This window comes from Trifolium pratense, linkage group LG2 (genome assembly GCF_020283565.1).
Source record: "Trifolium pratense cultivar HEN17-A07 linkage group LG2, ARS_RC_1.1, whole genome shotgun sequence".
Taxonomy (NCBI): Eukaryota; Viridiplantae; Streptophyta; class Magnoliopsida; order Fabales; family Fabaceae; genus Trifolium; species Trifolium pratense.
The window spans coordinates 44,097,048-44,114,140 of record NC_060060.1 but is presented as its reverse complement, the minus strand read 5'-3'; the positions used below and the strand labels follow the sequence as shown (position 1 = coordinate 44,114,140).

The 17,093-nt window shown below is 30.6% G+C and overlaps 2 protein-coding genes across 2 annotated transcripts; both read left to right on the top strand.

Annotated features, from left to right (window-relative positions):
• Positions 1 to 5,619: 5,619 nt before the first annotated feature.
• LOC123906137 (putative disease resistance protein RGA3) lies at positions 5,620 to 10,601 on the top strand. Its single transcript, XM_045955989.1, has 3 exons — positions 5,620 to 9,216; positions 9,502 to 9,659; positions 10,279 to 10,601. The coding sequence occupies exons 1-2, from the start codon at positions 5,886 to 5,888 to the stop codon at positions 9,612 to 9,614; spliced, it is 3,444 nt and encodes a 1,147-aa protein (XP_045811945.1). The 5' UTR covers positions 5,620 to 5,885; the 3' UTR covers positions 9,615 to 9,659; positions 10,279 to 10,601.
• A 4,989-nt stretch (positions 10,602 to 15,590) lies between these two features.
• LOC123906136 (protein SRC2-like) lies at positions 15,591 to 16,734 on the top strand. Its single transcript, XM_045955988.1, has one exon. The coding sequence runs from the start codon at positions 15,635 to 15,637 to the stop codon at positions 16,658 to 16,660; it is 1,026 nt and encodes a 341-aa protein (XP_045811944.1). The 5' UTR covers positions 15,591 to 15,634; the 3' UTR covers positions 16,661 to 16,734.
• The last annotated feature ends 359 nt before the right edge of the window (positions 16,735 to 17,093 follow it).

Sequence of the window (17,093 nt, the reverse complement as noted above, 5' to 3'; positions counted from 1 at the left end):
TTTTAATATATTTCCCGCGTGAATCACAAAAAAAAAAGAAAAAGAGTAGGTCCCGTATAAATTACAAAAAAATAAATCATGTCTCTTAATATATACGTAAAAATATAGACTCGTGTGTAAACTTTTTTTAAAAAAAAGCCCCCCAAACAAACAAAACAAAGTTAAAATAATCTCATAATACCCATAGTAAAATAAATATGAAACAAAAATACCCTAAAAAAATTATTTGAATATATCTTATATTAGTTAATTTAATTTCCACATCAAAATCCTCCAAATAAAATAAATATAGAACATCGTATAAATTATTGGAAAAAAATATGTCTTTGTGTTAATATATGAATAAAAATAACGTATTTATTGTAATATATTTTTTTTTGGTATTAAGTAGTATTAACACTCTTGTTCTCATGGAAAAATTCGCTGATAATTCACAGTTCGACTATCAGGTAAGTATAGCCCCAAAGTAATACATGTGCAAAAATATATGCGCATGTAAATTATAAATACAAAAATCTCACGTAAATTATAAAATAAAAATAGATTTCCGTCTTAATATATGAATATAAATATATAATCTTCATATAAATCAACAAAAAAAAAAGTTATATATAAATAACAAAAAAAATGAACACAGACCCGATAAAAAATACAAAAAATAGATCAATGTATGAATATATGAGTAAAAATATAAAATCTCGTATAAATATCTTAAAATAAAGCCCCCGAGCAAACAGAAAAAGTTAAAGTAATTTCATAATATCTAAAGTAAAATAACTATGAAAAAAATAGGAAAATGCTAACTTGTTCCCTTGAAATTAATGTAACACATATAATGATTTAAATAAAAAAATATTTTATTAAAATTCATGCGGTTAAATTTTCATAAATAAAATGCAGAAAAATTTATTATATAAAAAAAATCCACAAAATTGAAGAGAATATTTTGATATTTGGATTCTTTAACATGTACTCTAAGAATTAACATGACCCAAAAAATTAGTCACAAATTGCGGACATAATTTATTATTATTTAATCGTACACATTAATAGTCTACACTAATTTAATTGCGCGACATAATTTTTCTAATTTTGAGTTTTTAAGAGAGTTGGGGTTGTTGTTGTTTAACTCCAGGAACACGATGTACTGTGATGGGATCCTCTTCTTCTACTTTTATATTATATGACTTTATTGGACAGTGCGAGTGTTCCGATTTTATCATATCTTATGCCTTGATTAATAAAACCACCTTATGTAATAAAAAATTATCATAAATAATGCATTCGACACAAACATTGAAATTAAAAAAAAAGAAAAAGTTATATATGTCTACATCATAAATCAAATTACATTACATTGCAACAACTGAACATAAATCTCCAAAACGTAAAAGTAGCAAATTGAAAAGACAAACAAAACTAAAAAATGTAAAGAATTATTCTTCAATGTCTTAAACACATGCCTTAGATGAGTCCGTCATCATTCTACCAAACAGATCTACATATAAAATAGATTTAAAAATTAAAATGAGTAATATGAATTTACGATAGAGAAATCGTTTACCACCCCAACCTTTTACTAATCCCTTAATTTTTGAAATTGCCTTAATTTATGAGGTTCATTCTATATTTAACATTTCCAAAAATATATTGCATTACCATATTTTTCAACTATTTTAAATATACTACGGTCAATAATTATATACTACTACGGTCAATTTTTTTTAATGTATTCAGAAAAATAAATTAGTGTTGCTATAATTATTTATAAAAAATATTTCATTTAAAAAAAAATATTTTGATTTAATGTACCTATAGTTTTTTAAAAAATAAAATTATTAAAAAGCTTTTATTTACAATATAAAAATTAAAAACCTTTTCCTTACAATATAAAAAAATCATTTAGATAAATACTTCTTTTAATTAGTTTTTTTTATTTTATGTCAAAGATTAATACAAAATTATTTAGAGGATTTTATTTTATTCTTTGAATTCGAATTTACTATAATTATAGAGATTGATATTTCTATTTTTATTAAACAAAACGTGTGGCTAATTTACGCCCAAATAAATATATTTCAATTTCAAATTCATTTTTTTTATTTGCTGAAAAAAATGAGCTAGTAAACATTTATTAGAATTAGAATTCTTTGAATTGTTGCCTTATATGATTTTAATTCATTCTATTTTATTGATGAGTGAATCAATTAATTAATATCAATCAATTAATTGATATTATGAATATAGAATTGAAAAATGTATTTGCATTAAAAATATGCTAAAAACGTATTTGCTTTAATTGGTTTAATAATCTTATTAATAGAAAATATGCTAAAAATATATTTTATGTCAAAGATTAATACAAAATTATTTAGAGGATTTTATTTTATTCTTTGAATTCGAATTTACTATAATTATAGAGATTGATATTTCCATTTTTATTAAACAAAACGTGTGGCTAATTTACGCCCAAATAAATATATTTCAATTTCAAATTCATTTTTTTTATTTGCTGAAAAAAATGAGCTAGTAAACATTTATTAGAATTAGAATTCTTTGAATTGTTGCCTTATATGATTTTAATTCATTCTATTTTATTGATGAGTGAATCAATTAATTAATATCAATCAATTAATTGATATTATGAATATAGAAATGAAAAATGTATTTGCATTAAAAATATGCTAAAAACGTATTTGCTTTAATTGGTTTAATAATCTTATTAATAGAAAATATGCTAAAAATATATTTGCAACATAATGATATATATGGTAGTGCCAAAATAGCCTGTAGTACAATTTTTTTTGTTGCATTATAATTTATAAATAAGTATAGTTTTTTTTTTTTTTTTTGTATGTCAATTTTCATGACTTGTTATTTGGTCTATTTATAAAATTAGAAAATACAGCATGTTTTAAAATAATAAAATAAGGTTCTTTATTTTTTATTTTTTTTAAAAAAAGTTCCTTATGATTTGAAATGGAAGTGGAGATGTTTAAATGACTCGGATCTCGAAATTATAAAACAACACTAAAATTGTGTTTTGTTAGTAGTTTTATGGACTAAATTGATTAATACAATTGAATTAATTGATTGTAAATCACGTGTTTCAGTCTATTAAATGTCGCGTAGATGATGGTGGTCAGTAATAATTAGCTTGTTATATGTGATAATATTTTGGTACCGAAAAATAAACTTGTTTTTTTAGCAAAAAAAACTTGTTATATAAGCAAATTTTTGTAAAAAAAATAAATGCAAATTTCTATCATACTCCCTCCATCCCATAATATAAGCAAAAAAAAAAATTCACACTTATTAAGAAAAGTGGAATATGATGATTTGAAGTATGATTTTTTGTGTTTTTCTTGAAATAAGTTTCATGAGAAGATGTAAAAAGAATTTTTATTGGTTATTTATTATTGAGGAAAGAAGAGAGAGTAAATTAAATGCAATTTGCATTTAATTTTATGAGAATAAATAAAAGTAAATCTTGAAAATGATAAAAGTTAGTTTTTTTTGCTTATAATTTTGGACATAAAAAAGTGATTTTTTTTCTTATAATATGGGACGGAGTGAGTAGTTGAATGTAAAGAGAAAACTTTCAATCAAATATTAAAGAGGAAACCTCTTTTTAAGGCACCAAAGAAGAAAAAAACGCCAGAAATTGACCGATGTACACAAAAGTAATTTTTATTAATTAATATTTGACAACAAATGTGGTTTAGTTTTTTTTTTTTTTTTTGATAGGCAAAATCAAAATAAGATGCAGGAAGATGTACTTCAACCCATTACAACAAATGATTAACAATGAAGACAACTAATATGATTATTACACTATCAAGCAAAAGAATAAACACTATTAGCATCCAAATTAAGAAGTTAATTTGAGGCCCCACAAAATGTTCTCAATATTCTTGCCTTCTCCCATGAAAACAACTTTGTTTCTCGTGTTCCATATCTTTCTTTATGATCACATTCCTGAAAAATAGAAGAAGAGAGAATGATCAACAAAATAATAGAATAAAGAAGAAAAAGTTGAAGAAAATTATAAAGACAACAAATATGATTGATAAAAGAGAGAATAAATTAAAAATTCAAGTAAATAAATAACAATGAAAATAACTAAGAGAAATAACCAAAAGAAAAGATTTGAAAAATTGTGAGTTGTAGTATTCACACAAAGATCATATATATATATATATATATATATATATATATATATATATATATATATATATATATATATATATATATATATATATATATATATATATAGAAAAAAATGGAGATATGAATAATTTTGTCTTTAATATGAAATTAAAATCATTAATATCAAATATGACCAATTAGTCAAAATAATAAATTACATGATTCATCAACAATCAAAAACATTCATATATTATCACATCTTTTTCAAAAAAGAAAATTCCATGATTCTTTTTTTTTTTTTGGTCAAGCCATGATTCATTTTAAAAAAATATAAAATATTATTTTCACGTTTTTTCATTTTGTTTAAATCATTTCATCCACAAAAATAAATAAATAAATAAAAATTGGTTTTTAAAATTATTTGAAGTTAGTCAAAAAATAAAATATTTGAAGTTGAAATAGTAATAAATGAAATATTTTTATTATTATTTTTAAATCGAATATTTTAATTAATTAGAATTATTTCATTATGAATTATTTCCTTTTTAAGTAGGCAATTTAATATAAGGTATATTTCATTCCTTTTTGAAATAAGGCATATTAGAATATTACTGTTTTAAAAAAAAGAATATAAGGCATATTCCATTTTATTATAAAAAATTGAATGTTTATGGAAAAAATTGGACGGGAGAATGTTTATGGAAAAAAATTGGACAGCTATATTGAATGTTTATGGAAAAAATTGGACAGCTATTATTTTTCAAAGTAATTATGGTCATTTTTCAAAGTAATTGGACAGCTATTGAATGTATATCAACATTAAATGTGAGGAATGAGGTTGAATGAGGAGAGGAGAGAGAAAGACAAATAAGTTTGGCTTATTACATATTATAGATTTACTATCAATTTGGTCCCTATGTGTTACTACTGGTACATTCGAATTTTCGAAAGCTCCCTTTACGTATACTCCCGTCGTCTCAAAATAATTGTCATTTAAGGAATAAAATCTTGTCTCAAAATAATTTTCATTCTCACTTTTCAATGTAATACTTTTCAATTGTACTCATAATAATTACTATATGCATTATTCCCAAATCCCAAGAAAACAAACCTATGGGTACTGTTAACATGTGCATACAGGGCACATGTTAAGGTTTCTATAATTAGAAATTTGTATTTAATATTATAAACGAATTTAATACTTAAAAGATATAATACACATGTTTCAAAAAAATATTTCTATATTTGTATTCTTAACATGTGCCATAGGTGCACATGTTAACATTTGCCTAATTTATTAGGGTAATTTAGTAAAAATATTATTTCTTTTAAAAGGACAATCTTTTTGAGACGGAGGCAATAATTAATTTAGTCTATCCACTTATCAAATGAACGGACATGATGTTTCATAAGAAAAGATTCTCAATTTTCTTGTTCAAAAAAATAAATAAAAATTCTCAATTTTGTATTTTTCCTCATTGTCATGTACCTTCACAACTTGTTTTTTTTTTCTCACTGTCATGTACAGTTCACAACTTGTTTTTTTCTTCAATGTCATGTACAATAATAATGTTATATTATAATACTAATTGTGTGTATTGTTTAGCTAGATGAGCCAACTTTGAAAGGTTACACAACAACTTTATCCATTCATTTAATTGATAATCTTTGAAAACAAAACAATTTAGCATATTCATCTTTCAAACTTTGATTCATTTCTATTCTCATACCTGCAAATGGCTGATGTTTTACTTGGAATTGTGATTGAAAATCTCGGATCTTTTCTTCGGGAGGAGCTTGCAACCTTTTTGGGTGTTGATGAATTGACCAAAAAGCTATTTCGAAATCTTACCGCAATTCGAGCTGTCCTGGAAGATGCTGAAGAGAAGCAAATTAAAAGTAAATCTGTGAAAGTTTGGCTGCAAAATCTGGCTGATGCTGCTCATGTTCTTGATGATATATTGGATGAATGTTCAATAGCATCCAAAGCACATGGAGACAAGAAGTGGATCACACGTTTCCATCCTAAGAAGATTTTGGCTCGTCGCAACATTGGAAAGAGGATGAAAGTGGTTGCTGAAAAGATTGATGTTATTGCTGCAGAAAGACAGAAGTATGAATTACGAGTGGGAGTCACGGAGGAGAATCAACGAGGAGATGATGAATGGCGGCAAACTACTTCTGTTGTTGCTGAACCAAAAGTATACGGAAGAGATGGTGATAGAGAGCAAGTTGTTAAGTTTCTTCTAAGTCATGCAGTTGATAGTGAAGAACTCTCTGTCTATTCCATTGTTGGTATTGGCGGACATGGAAAAACAACACTTGCTCAAGTGGTTTTTGACGATGAAAGGTTAAAAACCCATTTTGACTTGAATATTTGGGTTTGTGTTTCTGATGATTTTAGCATGATGGCAATTTTGAAGTCCATCATAGAATCCACCAATGGAAAAAATTCAGACCTCTCGTCTTTAGAATCAACGCAAAGAGCAGTTCGAGAAATTTTGCAAAACAAAAGGTATTTACTTGTTCTTGATGATGTGTGGAGTGAAGATCCAGAGAAATGGGATAAGTTAAAGTATTTGTTGCAAGGTGGAAATGGAAAGAAAGGGTCATCCGTTCTGGTGACTACACGACTTGACATTGTTGCGTCCATTATGGGAACTTATCCTGCTCATCACTTGGGAGGTTTATCCGATGATGACGTCTGGTCTTTGTTTAAACAACAAGCTTTTGGAATTAATAGAGAAGAGCGTGCAGAGCTTGTAGCAATAGGCAAGGAGATTGTGAGAAAGTGTGCGGGTTCGCCTCTTGCTGTCAAAGTACTGGGAAGTCTTTTGCGCTTCAAAAGTGAGGAACATCAATGGCTTTCTATAAAGGAAAGTAACTTTTTGAAATTATCTGAGGATAATCGTAATAATCGTATCATGTCTGTTTTGAGACTAAGCTACTTTCATTTGAAATTATCACTGAGGCCATGTTTTACTTTTTGTGCTGTTTTTCCTAAGGATTTTGAAATGCTGAAGGAACAACTAATCCATCTTTGGTTGGCTAATGGATTTATCTCTTCCAGAGGAAATTTAGACGTGGAGCATGTTGGTCAGGAAGTGTGGAATGAGTTATATGCGTTGTCATTCTTTCAAGAAGTCAGAACTGATGAAAAGGGTAATGTTACTTTCAAAATGCATGATTTATTTCATGATTTAGCTCAGTCTATAATGGGAGAAGAATGTGTTGCTTCTGATGCTGAAAGCTTGACTAATTTGTCTGGCAGAGTTCATCATATAAGTTGTTCCTTTACTGAGTTGTTTGAAAAACCATTCAACTACAACACTATCCCTTTCAAGAAAGTTGAGTCTTTACGAACTTTTCTTGAGTTAGATATTGTTCCCTTTGGACAGTTAGGTTCGCTGCCATCAATCACTCCTCTTCGAGCATTACGTACTAGTTCTTTGCAACTTTCAGCACTAAAGAGTTTAACACATCTGAGGTACTTGGAACTTTTTGAAAGTCCCATCAAATCCTTGCCTGGGTCTGTTTGTAAGTTGCACAATTTGCAAATACTAAAACTTGATATTTGTCCGAATTTATCTAGTCTTCCCAACCAATTGACAAAATTACAAGATCTCAGGCATCTCGTGATTAAATATTGCACTTCATTAGTATCAATGCCTTCCAATATTAGTAAGTTAACTTGTCTAAAAACATTGAGCACTTTCATTGTGGGTTCGAAGATGGGGTTTGGTTTAGCAGAGTTACGTGGCTTACAACTAGGAGGCAAGTTACACATCAAAGGCCTTGAGAATGTATCAAGTGAATGGGATGCTAAAGAAGCTAATTTGATTGGTAAAAAGGAGTTAAATCGGTTATACCTATCATGGGATATTTACGCTAAGTCACAAGGCCATACTAATGTAGAGCGAGTACTCGAAGTCCTTGAGCCTCCCATAGGTCTCAAGGGTTTTGGGATGAAGGGTTATTTGGGAATACATCTTCCCAATTGGATGAGAAATACTTCTATTTTGGAAGGGTTGGTTGATGTTATACTCTACAACTGTAAAAACTGTCAGCGACTTCCTCCACTTGGTAAATTACCTTATTTAACCACTCTTTATGTATCTGGAATGAAAGATGTAAAATACATTGATGATGACTCATATGAATCTAAATCTGAGAGGGCTTTCGTTTCATTGAAGATATTGACTCTGCGTGGTTTACCAAACTTAGAGAAGATGTTGAAAGATGAAGGCGTAGAGATGCTACCACAACTTTCCTACTTAAGAATTTCATGTGTTCCCAAGTTGGCATTGCCATCCCTTCCATCTCTTGAAATCATTGATGCTGGTGGATTAAACTACGAATTTTTTTATAACTTTTCTGAGTACCGTGGTGATGAATTTGGGGATTTATTCCCAAAGGAAACTGTGTGTAATATGCATAATCTTAAGTCACTTTTTATCATACACTTCACAGGACTCGAAGTATTACCTGATGATCTACGCTCTCTTTGTGCCCTGGAGGAGCTTTACATTTCAGGGTGTGATGGACTTGAGTCATTTTCGATGCATGCATTGCAAGGTTTGAAGTCTCTTCGAACTTTGACCATTGTTTCATGTCCTAACTTAATATCCTTGTCAGAAAGTATGGGAGACTTGGCTTGTCTTGAGAGATTGAAAATCCAAGGTTGTCCACGACTTGTTTTACCAAGTAATATGAACAAGCTAACTTCCCTTCGTCAAATGGAAATTCTGGGTGACGGTGGAAACAGCAGAATGCTACAGGGCATAGAAGTTATTCCCTCCCTGCAAAATTTGACTCTAGCAAACTTTAATGAGCTGCCAGAATCGTTGGGAGCCATGAATTCTCTTCAATCAGTACATATCTTTGGGTGTCCTAACGTAAGGTCGCTACCAAATAGCTTTCAGAACCTCATAAACTTGCAATCATTGCTTATTGTTGAAAGTCCTATTTTGGAGATGCGGTGCAAGGAAAGAACTGGGGAAGATTGGCAAAAGATAGCTCACGTTCCTTCATTGAAGTTAACTGCAAAAGAAACATTACGGCAATTTAGTAATTTACTGAATCCCTTGCTTTTTTCATCTTGTTCCTTTTAACTATATATAATTCTATGTAGCACCGGCACTTCAAATTTAAAGCTTGTCTGGTATCTGACACCTGCACGACACCAACATATTTAGTGACATTGAAAAGTTCTATTTTCTCAAATTATTGTCGGTGTCTACGTGTTTGTGTCAGTATCGTGTCCGATATCTATGTCTGAGTTAGTGCTACATAGGTTGTGCTTTTGTCTCCAAATGTATGCTTATTTTTAACATATTGGAACTCTAAATGCAGGGACTGGTTTTCCAGAATGGAAGATGGAAGTGCATTTGTTGCACCGTCTTGATGAGGACATATATATAGGAGGTTCAATCATGGATTTTGACAGGATAGTTGATGCTTTCTGAATGAACTTAATGGCATATAGATAACACTCCTATATGGCAAAAATGGTGAGCACTAAGAATCATATCTTTCTCCTTTCTTTATATTCTTTGACAGTATCTTACTTAAGGAAGGTATGTGGTTGCGTCAAAAAAAAAAGAGGAAGGTATGTGGTTAGTTTTCTTATTGCATTTAGGCTTCAGCATGCTTCGACTTTCTAGATTTTTTTTTTCCTTAGATTCAAAGTGGGGAGAGATTGAGGGTCCTGCTTGATTTGCCACATTATCTCATATATTCTTCACAAAGATGTCAATTATTGATAATTTGTACTTTCTTATTTTCATTTTCTCCATTTTCTAAGATCAACACACCGTCATGAAAAGGATATTAATTTTATTTTGTTTAGTCTGTTGAAATATTTCATGTTATTTAAGTATCCTGTTTTAAAACTATTTTGAATATGTACCTTGTTTCAGAAGGATCAGCTTGTCCTTTGTGAATACCATGTTTGTTATTTCCTTAACATGTGCTATGCTAAAGGATACTTGCATTCTAGAATTTTAAAGAAATTAGAAAATAAAATTTGTTTAGAAGTTAAAACTAAAGAAAATTAAGAACAAAAATTATATAAATTTATGGCATATGACAACAAATTAATAACTTATTGCTATTTACTGTAATCTGCAGAATTCTAGACTCATGGTCATTGACATCTTTCTCAAGCTTCATCATCTGAATCTTCTTCACAGCAACACAGCATCTCTGGAAGGAATGAGTAATTAAAATTTTCATGTAATTGGCTATTTCTTTGTAATTACCAACATCCTTTATGCTTAGGACGAATCCTTACTTTTCAGTTTTAACTTCAACTAAATTTTAAACTGTGTCTGTGTCCCCTTTTTCGGATTGTAATATTTCAATTCTGCAGCAGTGTAAATGTTTGTATTCAATCTCTGTTTGAGACCAATGTCTTTAGAGATTCGTCAATAAAATCGTTGTTATTCAGTGAATTTATCAATTGGTAGCAGTTTTTATCATTCTATTATTAATCTATTATATATAAATGAGGAATATTTTTGTAATTTAAATATAAACTTCATAACTATCTATCTGCCATCAAAATTTGACATTGTAACATCATTGATGGAGAGCAACTGTGTAGCTGGCCTGACAGTGTCTGACTTTGAAATTTTGAATGCATGCCGGCTGCCTTGAACGAGGAATATTGTGATTTATTCCCAAAGGGAATTGTGTGTAATATGCATAAGTGACTTTTTATCATAGACTTCATAGAACTCGTGGTATTACATGATGATCTACACTCTCTTAGTGCCCTGGAGGAGCTTTACATTTCAGGGTGTGGTGCACTAGAGTCTTTTTCGATGCATGCATTGCAAGGTTTGATGTCTCTTCGAACTTTGATCATTGTTTCATGTCCTAACTTAATATCCTTGTCAGAAGGAATGGGATACTTGGCTTGTCTTGAGAGACTTGTAATCCGAGGTTGTCCACGACTTGTTTTACCATGTAATATGAACAAGCTAACTTCCCTTCGTCAAATGACAATTATGTGCTTCATTGGAAACAGCAGAATTACAGGGCTTATGAGTTATTCTCTCCCTACAAAATTTGACTCTAGGGTCTCTAGCACACTTTGATGACCTTCCAGAATCGTTGGGAGCCATGACATCTCTTCAAAGAATAGAAGTCTTTTCGTGTACTAACGCAAGGTCGCTACCAAATAGCTTTCAAAACCTCATAAACTTGCATACATTGCTTATTTTTGCATATCCTACGTTGGAGAAACGATGCAAGAAAGGAACTGGGGAAGATTGGAAAAAGATAGCTCACCTTCCTTATTTTAAGTTAACTGCAGAAAAAAGATACTTTACAAGTAATTTATTGAATCCCTTGCTTTTTGCTTCTTGTTCTTTTTAACTATATATAGTTTTATGCAGTACTGTCACTTTACATTTAAAGCTTGTCCGGTGTCTGACACTTGACACCGGCATATTTAGTTACATTGAATCACTTCTATTTTCTCAAATTATTATCAGTGCCTACTTGTCTGTGTAAGAATCGTATCCGGTATGCACGTCTGAGTCAGTGTCTCATAGATTGTGTTTTCCTCACCAAATGTATGATGATTTTTAACATATTGGAAATCTGAATGCAGGGCGCGTTTTTCAGGCTGGAAGAAGGAAGTCCATTTGTTTCATAGATTGTTTTCAGATTATGAATTTAACATGATGGTCGATGCATTCTGAATGAACTTGATGGCATATAAATAATACCCCTAATGCCAATAATGGTGAGCACTAAGAAACAATCTTTCTCTTTATAAAATATGAAACTTGTTAACTCCAAGGTTTTGGTTTAGTGGTAAAAAGACAGGCCTTACCTGGTGCTCGGAGGTAAATGTAATTACCTTTGTAAGTGCTCTAAGAGCCCTAAGGTCTTCCCTGCCTTGGACTGGAGCACCATCCCCTCACCCTAAATTTTACATTGATAAAAAAAATTTGAAATTTGCCATTCAAATAATAAACATCCTTTATGATCTGTAGGTTGCATTAAAGATGGCATTTGAGCTATATCCTTTGACAGTGTTCTCTGCTCTAACAGGCTTCATTTCTTACTTAAGAAAATTATGTGGTTAGTTTTCTTATTGCTTTCATGCTTCAGCATGCTTCGCCTTTTTAGACTTAATTTTTCTTTTTTGTGGTATGATTGAGTTGAGGACTTGAGGGTGTTGCTTGATTTGCCACATTATCATTATTGTTATGATAGATTAGTTCTAAACATGCATATATATATATATATATATATATATATATATATATATATATATATATATATATATATATATATATATATATATATATATATATATATATATATATATATATATATATATATATATCATGTAGAAGTGCATTATATAGTTTGAGGATGAAATGAAATCATAGAGAGATGTCAATTATTGGTAATGTCTACTTTCTTATTTTCATTTTCTCCATTTTCTAATACCAAAACACTTGCATGAAATGGATATTTATTTAGTTGTTATGGTCATCTACTTTTATGATTAAAAATTCATATTTTCATTTTCTCCTTTTTTTTTTAATGTTTAATATTATACCATCTAAATATAGTAAACAGATGTATAGTTTATTGAACTTCATAAAGTAATTTGAAGCTTTCTGATACTATGTAGCAAAATTGAGGAATATAAGTGAGATGGAAGAAAAGGAAAATAAGGAAATAATACTGCATTCTAAAATTACAAGGAAATTTTGTACAAATTAGAAGAGAAAATTTGTTTAGAAGTTATAAGTTATAACTAAACAAAATTAAGAACAAAATTTTTATAAATTTATGGAATATGACTACAAATTAAAAACTTTTAACTATTTACTGAAATCTGCAGAAGAAATTCTAGACCCATCATGGACATCTTTCTCAAGCTTGAATCGAGGTTGAGGTCCTAATCGAGGTCGTCCATTAAGATAAGTCAAACTGAATCAGACTATTCCCTCATCATTTACCAGTCAAGCTTGGGAAGAAGAAATTTGTGCTGCTAGTGTGGTAAAACTTATTGTTTCCACCAGGAATCAAACTCAAATTCTTCGTAAAAAAAAATTAAGGTAAGTAAAACCTTGTCAAAATTTGTTGATACAAATTTGCGTGATTACCACATTTTGAGAAAAGGGAGCTATTATCCATTTCGACAAAGTGGAACTATTATTCATTTTACAATTGTTCCCGAGAAAATTTAAACTCTGCGACACCTTAAAATTTAGAAGGTTATATTCTTACAAATAAATTAACTAGCACCTCAATTGAGATTTCCAATTGCAAGTTAATATTTTAAAATTAGATTTCCTCAAATAATCAAATTAATCACATATATTATTTTCTTATGAGTGTGTGGCATGGCATAGGTGTTTTTTGGAGATACCAATCTAGTTTGGAGGTCTAAGTTTTTTCTTGATGTTTAACACACTCTTAGTTCATCAAAATAAAATTCTTATATAAGATGTATTCGACAATTTCAAAAAACTACTTTAAATTTGAAAATATAAAATTTTATTTAACCACAACAATTCTAGAAATTTGTTCATTTTGAAAAATTTGAAGATATGATAACAATTTTGGTAAAAAAAAAAAAGATATGATACAAATAAAAATAGTTATACAAACTTTTATGAAGTTAGTAGTAGTATATGCGCATGACTTGAGTTTCGAACTCCGAACAATCCACTTATTCATTTTTAAGGTGGATTTTCTAGAAACTAAACTACCTGATAAAAAAATAATAACAGTGTATGTCAAGTTTTTTATTTTCTTCTTAATAAATGTTTAGCTTGCATAAAAAAATATCTCCAAAACAAATTGAAAATCATAATTTTTTTACCTAGGGTGCATGTGTGAGCGTAACATGCATATGGAAACAACGATATTTTGTGAAATTTTGGTTCAAATTCAGGTCATCGCATTTTCCTTCTAGTTATGTTGGCGCCCACTAGGCCAATAGCAAAAAAAAAAGGTAATTTTGCACTAATAATTTGTATCCTTTAATCTAATAATTTCCAACAAAATATATCATTTTTTTTAGTAAAAAATATGGATTCATTCATTCAAATTGAAAGTACATCGATCATTACAAATTCAAGATTGCTAAAAACTGAAAAATGTGAATCTACAAGCAGCACATAAGGTTAATAACATACAACGACATCATGAAGTGAAAAAAAAATTAATCGGAATCTTCATACTCCCGGATCTGCAACATTGACGTTCAAGTCTTCATCAGATCTGTAATGAATTGAGGTAGATATGTCAATTTGAATCAACAAAATACCGTACTAAAATGAACCACCAACAAACGCCGCCAAAGACGACGCCAAACACAACGTTGCACAAGACGACGCCAACACACAATGCCGCACAAGACGACGACAAACTTAAAAAACAAAAACCAAGAAACAAATCTGTGTGGATAATCACTTATTTGAATTAAAAGGAAAGAAAAAATAATTCAGATGGGTGATTTTGGATCAAAAATTGATCCTAAAACCACCTCTCCTTTATGGATGAACAAAAGAGAAAACTAGGATTAAGGGGGCGGGGGTGGCAGCTCTGAGAAGTAAAAGAAAATTATATGGTGACACTTAGAGGTGGGAATAGGTTAGGTCGAGTTAGGCTTTGTCAAGCTTGAGTCTGACCTGTCAAAAATTTGAAGGCCCGACCTAACAGGCTAAAAGATTTTTTTAATGGCCTGCGGCCTAGCCTACTTAGCTAAATAGGCTTATAAAAAAAACCTTGATCTGCTCTATTTAAAGAAATAGTCTGGCCTGAACCTACGTAGGCTAGGCCTTAAGGCCTGATAGGCAAATTATTCTGTGTTTGACACGGTATACACACTAGTTTATCTTTATATATTAAAGTCCATATAAATTTGTCTTTTGACGAATCGTTCGAAAGAACTCGATTTTATTTTTGAAAAAAAAAAAAGTAGAGTTTGCACAAAAAGTTCTTTTCAAAATTTCTTTTCATATTTTTTTTATATATAATCACTTTATAGTCAAAATCGAATTAATGTTGAATTTGATTTCTAGGAATGGAAAATCTCATAAAAGATTAAGAGAGATAGATGTTAGGTGAAACTGTTAATTACAGTATGAATCTACCTAGAAAAATAAGCCAAGGGAAGTTTCTTTTGTTTTTTATTTTAGTTTAATTGAAAAATAGGGAATTTGCTAAATATATTTATGTTCACACAATACTTTTATACGTTTTCTTTCTGAAAATAAAATAAAATATTTTTTCCTAAAAAAAGAGAAATAATGTATAACAATTAGATCCCTTAATCAAGAAGTAAACTTCATGAATCAGCTTTTACCAAAAATAATAACAAAAATCATTAATTAACTCTTGAACCTCTCTTATAAAACCCAACTCTATTACAACAAACACCACAATTCAACCTTTGCATAGATCATTGGTTTGCTCTTCTTGTCATTTCTCCCCTCATTTTTCTTCAATGGCGTCTTCCTTTGAGGTTGAAGTGAAACTCCACTCTGCCAAAAACCTCAAGAACGTGAATTGGCGGAACGGTCCAAACCGCCCATATGCTGTTGTTTGGGTGGATCCAACACAAAAACGTTCAACCAACGTTGACGAGTCTGGAGACACTCAACCCAAATGGGATGAAAAACTCTTAATCCCCTTACCACCATCAGCAAGCATCAACAATTCTGTCCTATTTATTGATGTTCTTCACTCTGAGCCGAACGACAAGCCACTCATTATTGGGTCAACTCGGCTTCCACTTGATAAAGTGGAAACCGAAGATGGATCAAGGGGAAGTCGTACCTTGGAGTTGAGGCGTCCTTCTGGACGCCCGCAAGGTACAATTGACATTAAAGTCAGCGTAAAAAATACTGGCTATTGTGCGCCTTATGGGGTTCCTCCACCTTATGGGGCTCCATATGGTGCTCCACCTTCACCATATGGAAATTCATATGGTACAGGTGTGAGTGTAACATATGGGAATCCATACAATGTTGCACCACCTCCTCTGGGTTACCCTGTAGTTGCACCAACATATGGGTACAATCAAAGCACTCAGCATGGCCTAGGAAGTGGGCCGTCTGTGAATGTGACTGTTGGAGGGACAGCGGCGCCGGAGAAGAACAATCAGAGTTATGGATACGGTCAAGGTGGTCAGCAAAGTGGGCCAACTGTGAATGTGACTGTGGGAGGGGTGGCACCGGAGAAGAACAACGCCCCACAGAGCTTTGGATACGGCCAAAGCGGGCCGCAAGGCAGTGGTTATGGGCAGAGTGGATCAACTGTGAATGTGATCGTTGGAAAAGAAGTGCAACAAGAGAAAAAAAGTAGCAAGTTTGGATTGGGAACAGGTTTGGTTATGGGTGCTGTTGTGGGTGGAATTGGTGCACTTGCATTAGAGAAGGGTATTGATGCGATAGAGGACAAGATTGCAGATCGTGTGGTTGAGAAACAAGAGATTGATGACTACTATGAAGAGTATTATAATGAGTACTAAGGGATTATTTTCCATAAGATTTCAATGTGATTGCAATTATGCAAATAAATCAAATTGCTTAGAATAAAATGTAATAATGAAAGTGAAAATTTAATATATCTGATTCTGTTATGAATAATATAGTGGATCTTCATTAGTCTTTGGCTCATATTCATTGACCCGTATATTGTCCTATAAATATCATTATGTTATAATGTAAATGACACTTGTGAATAAAATAATACAAGAGTTCTCTCTTCGCTTTCTCTCCTTCATCTCCTCTTTTCTATTCGTCCTCATATTTAGATTAGTTTCATAACACGTTATAACACGAAACTCTACCAAATAATCATGACAAAGTTATGTACATGTACATAAAACTTCTTTTCATTTTGTTACGTCCATACGCATACTGATTTTGTTACAATATGATACCAAAATACACACTCAAACA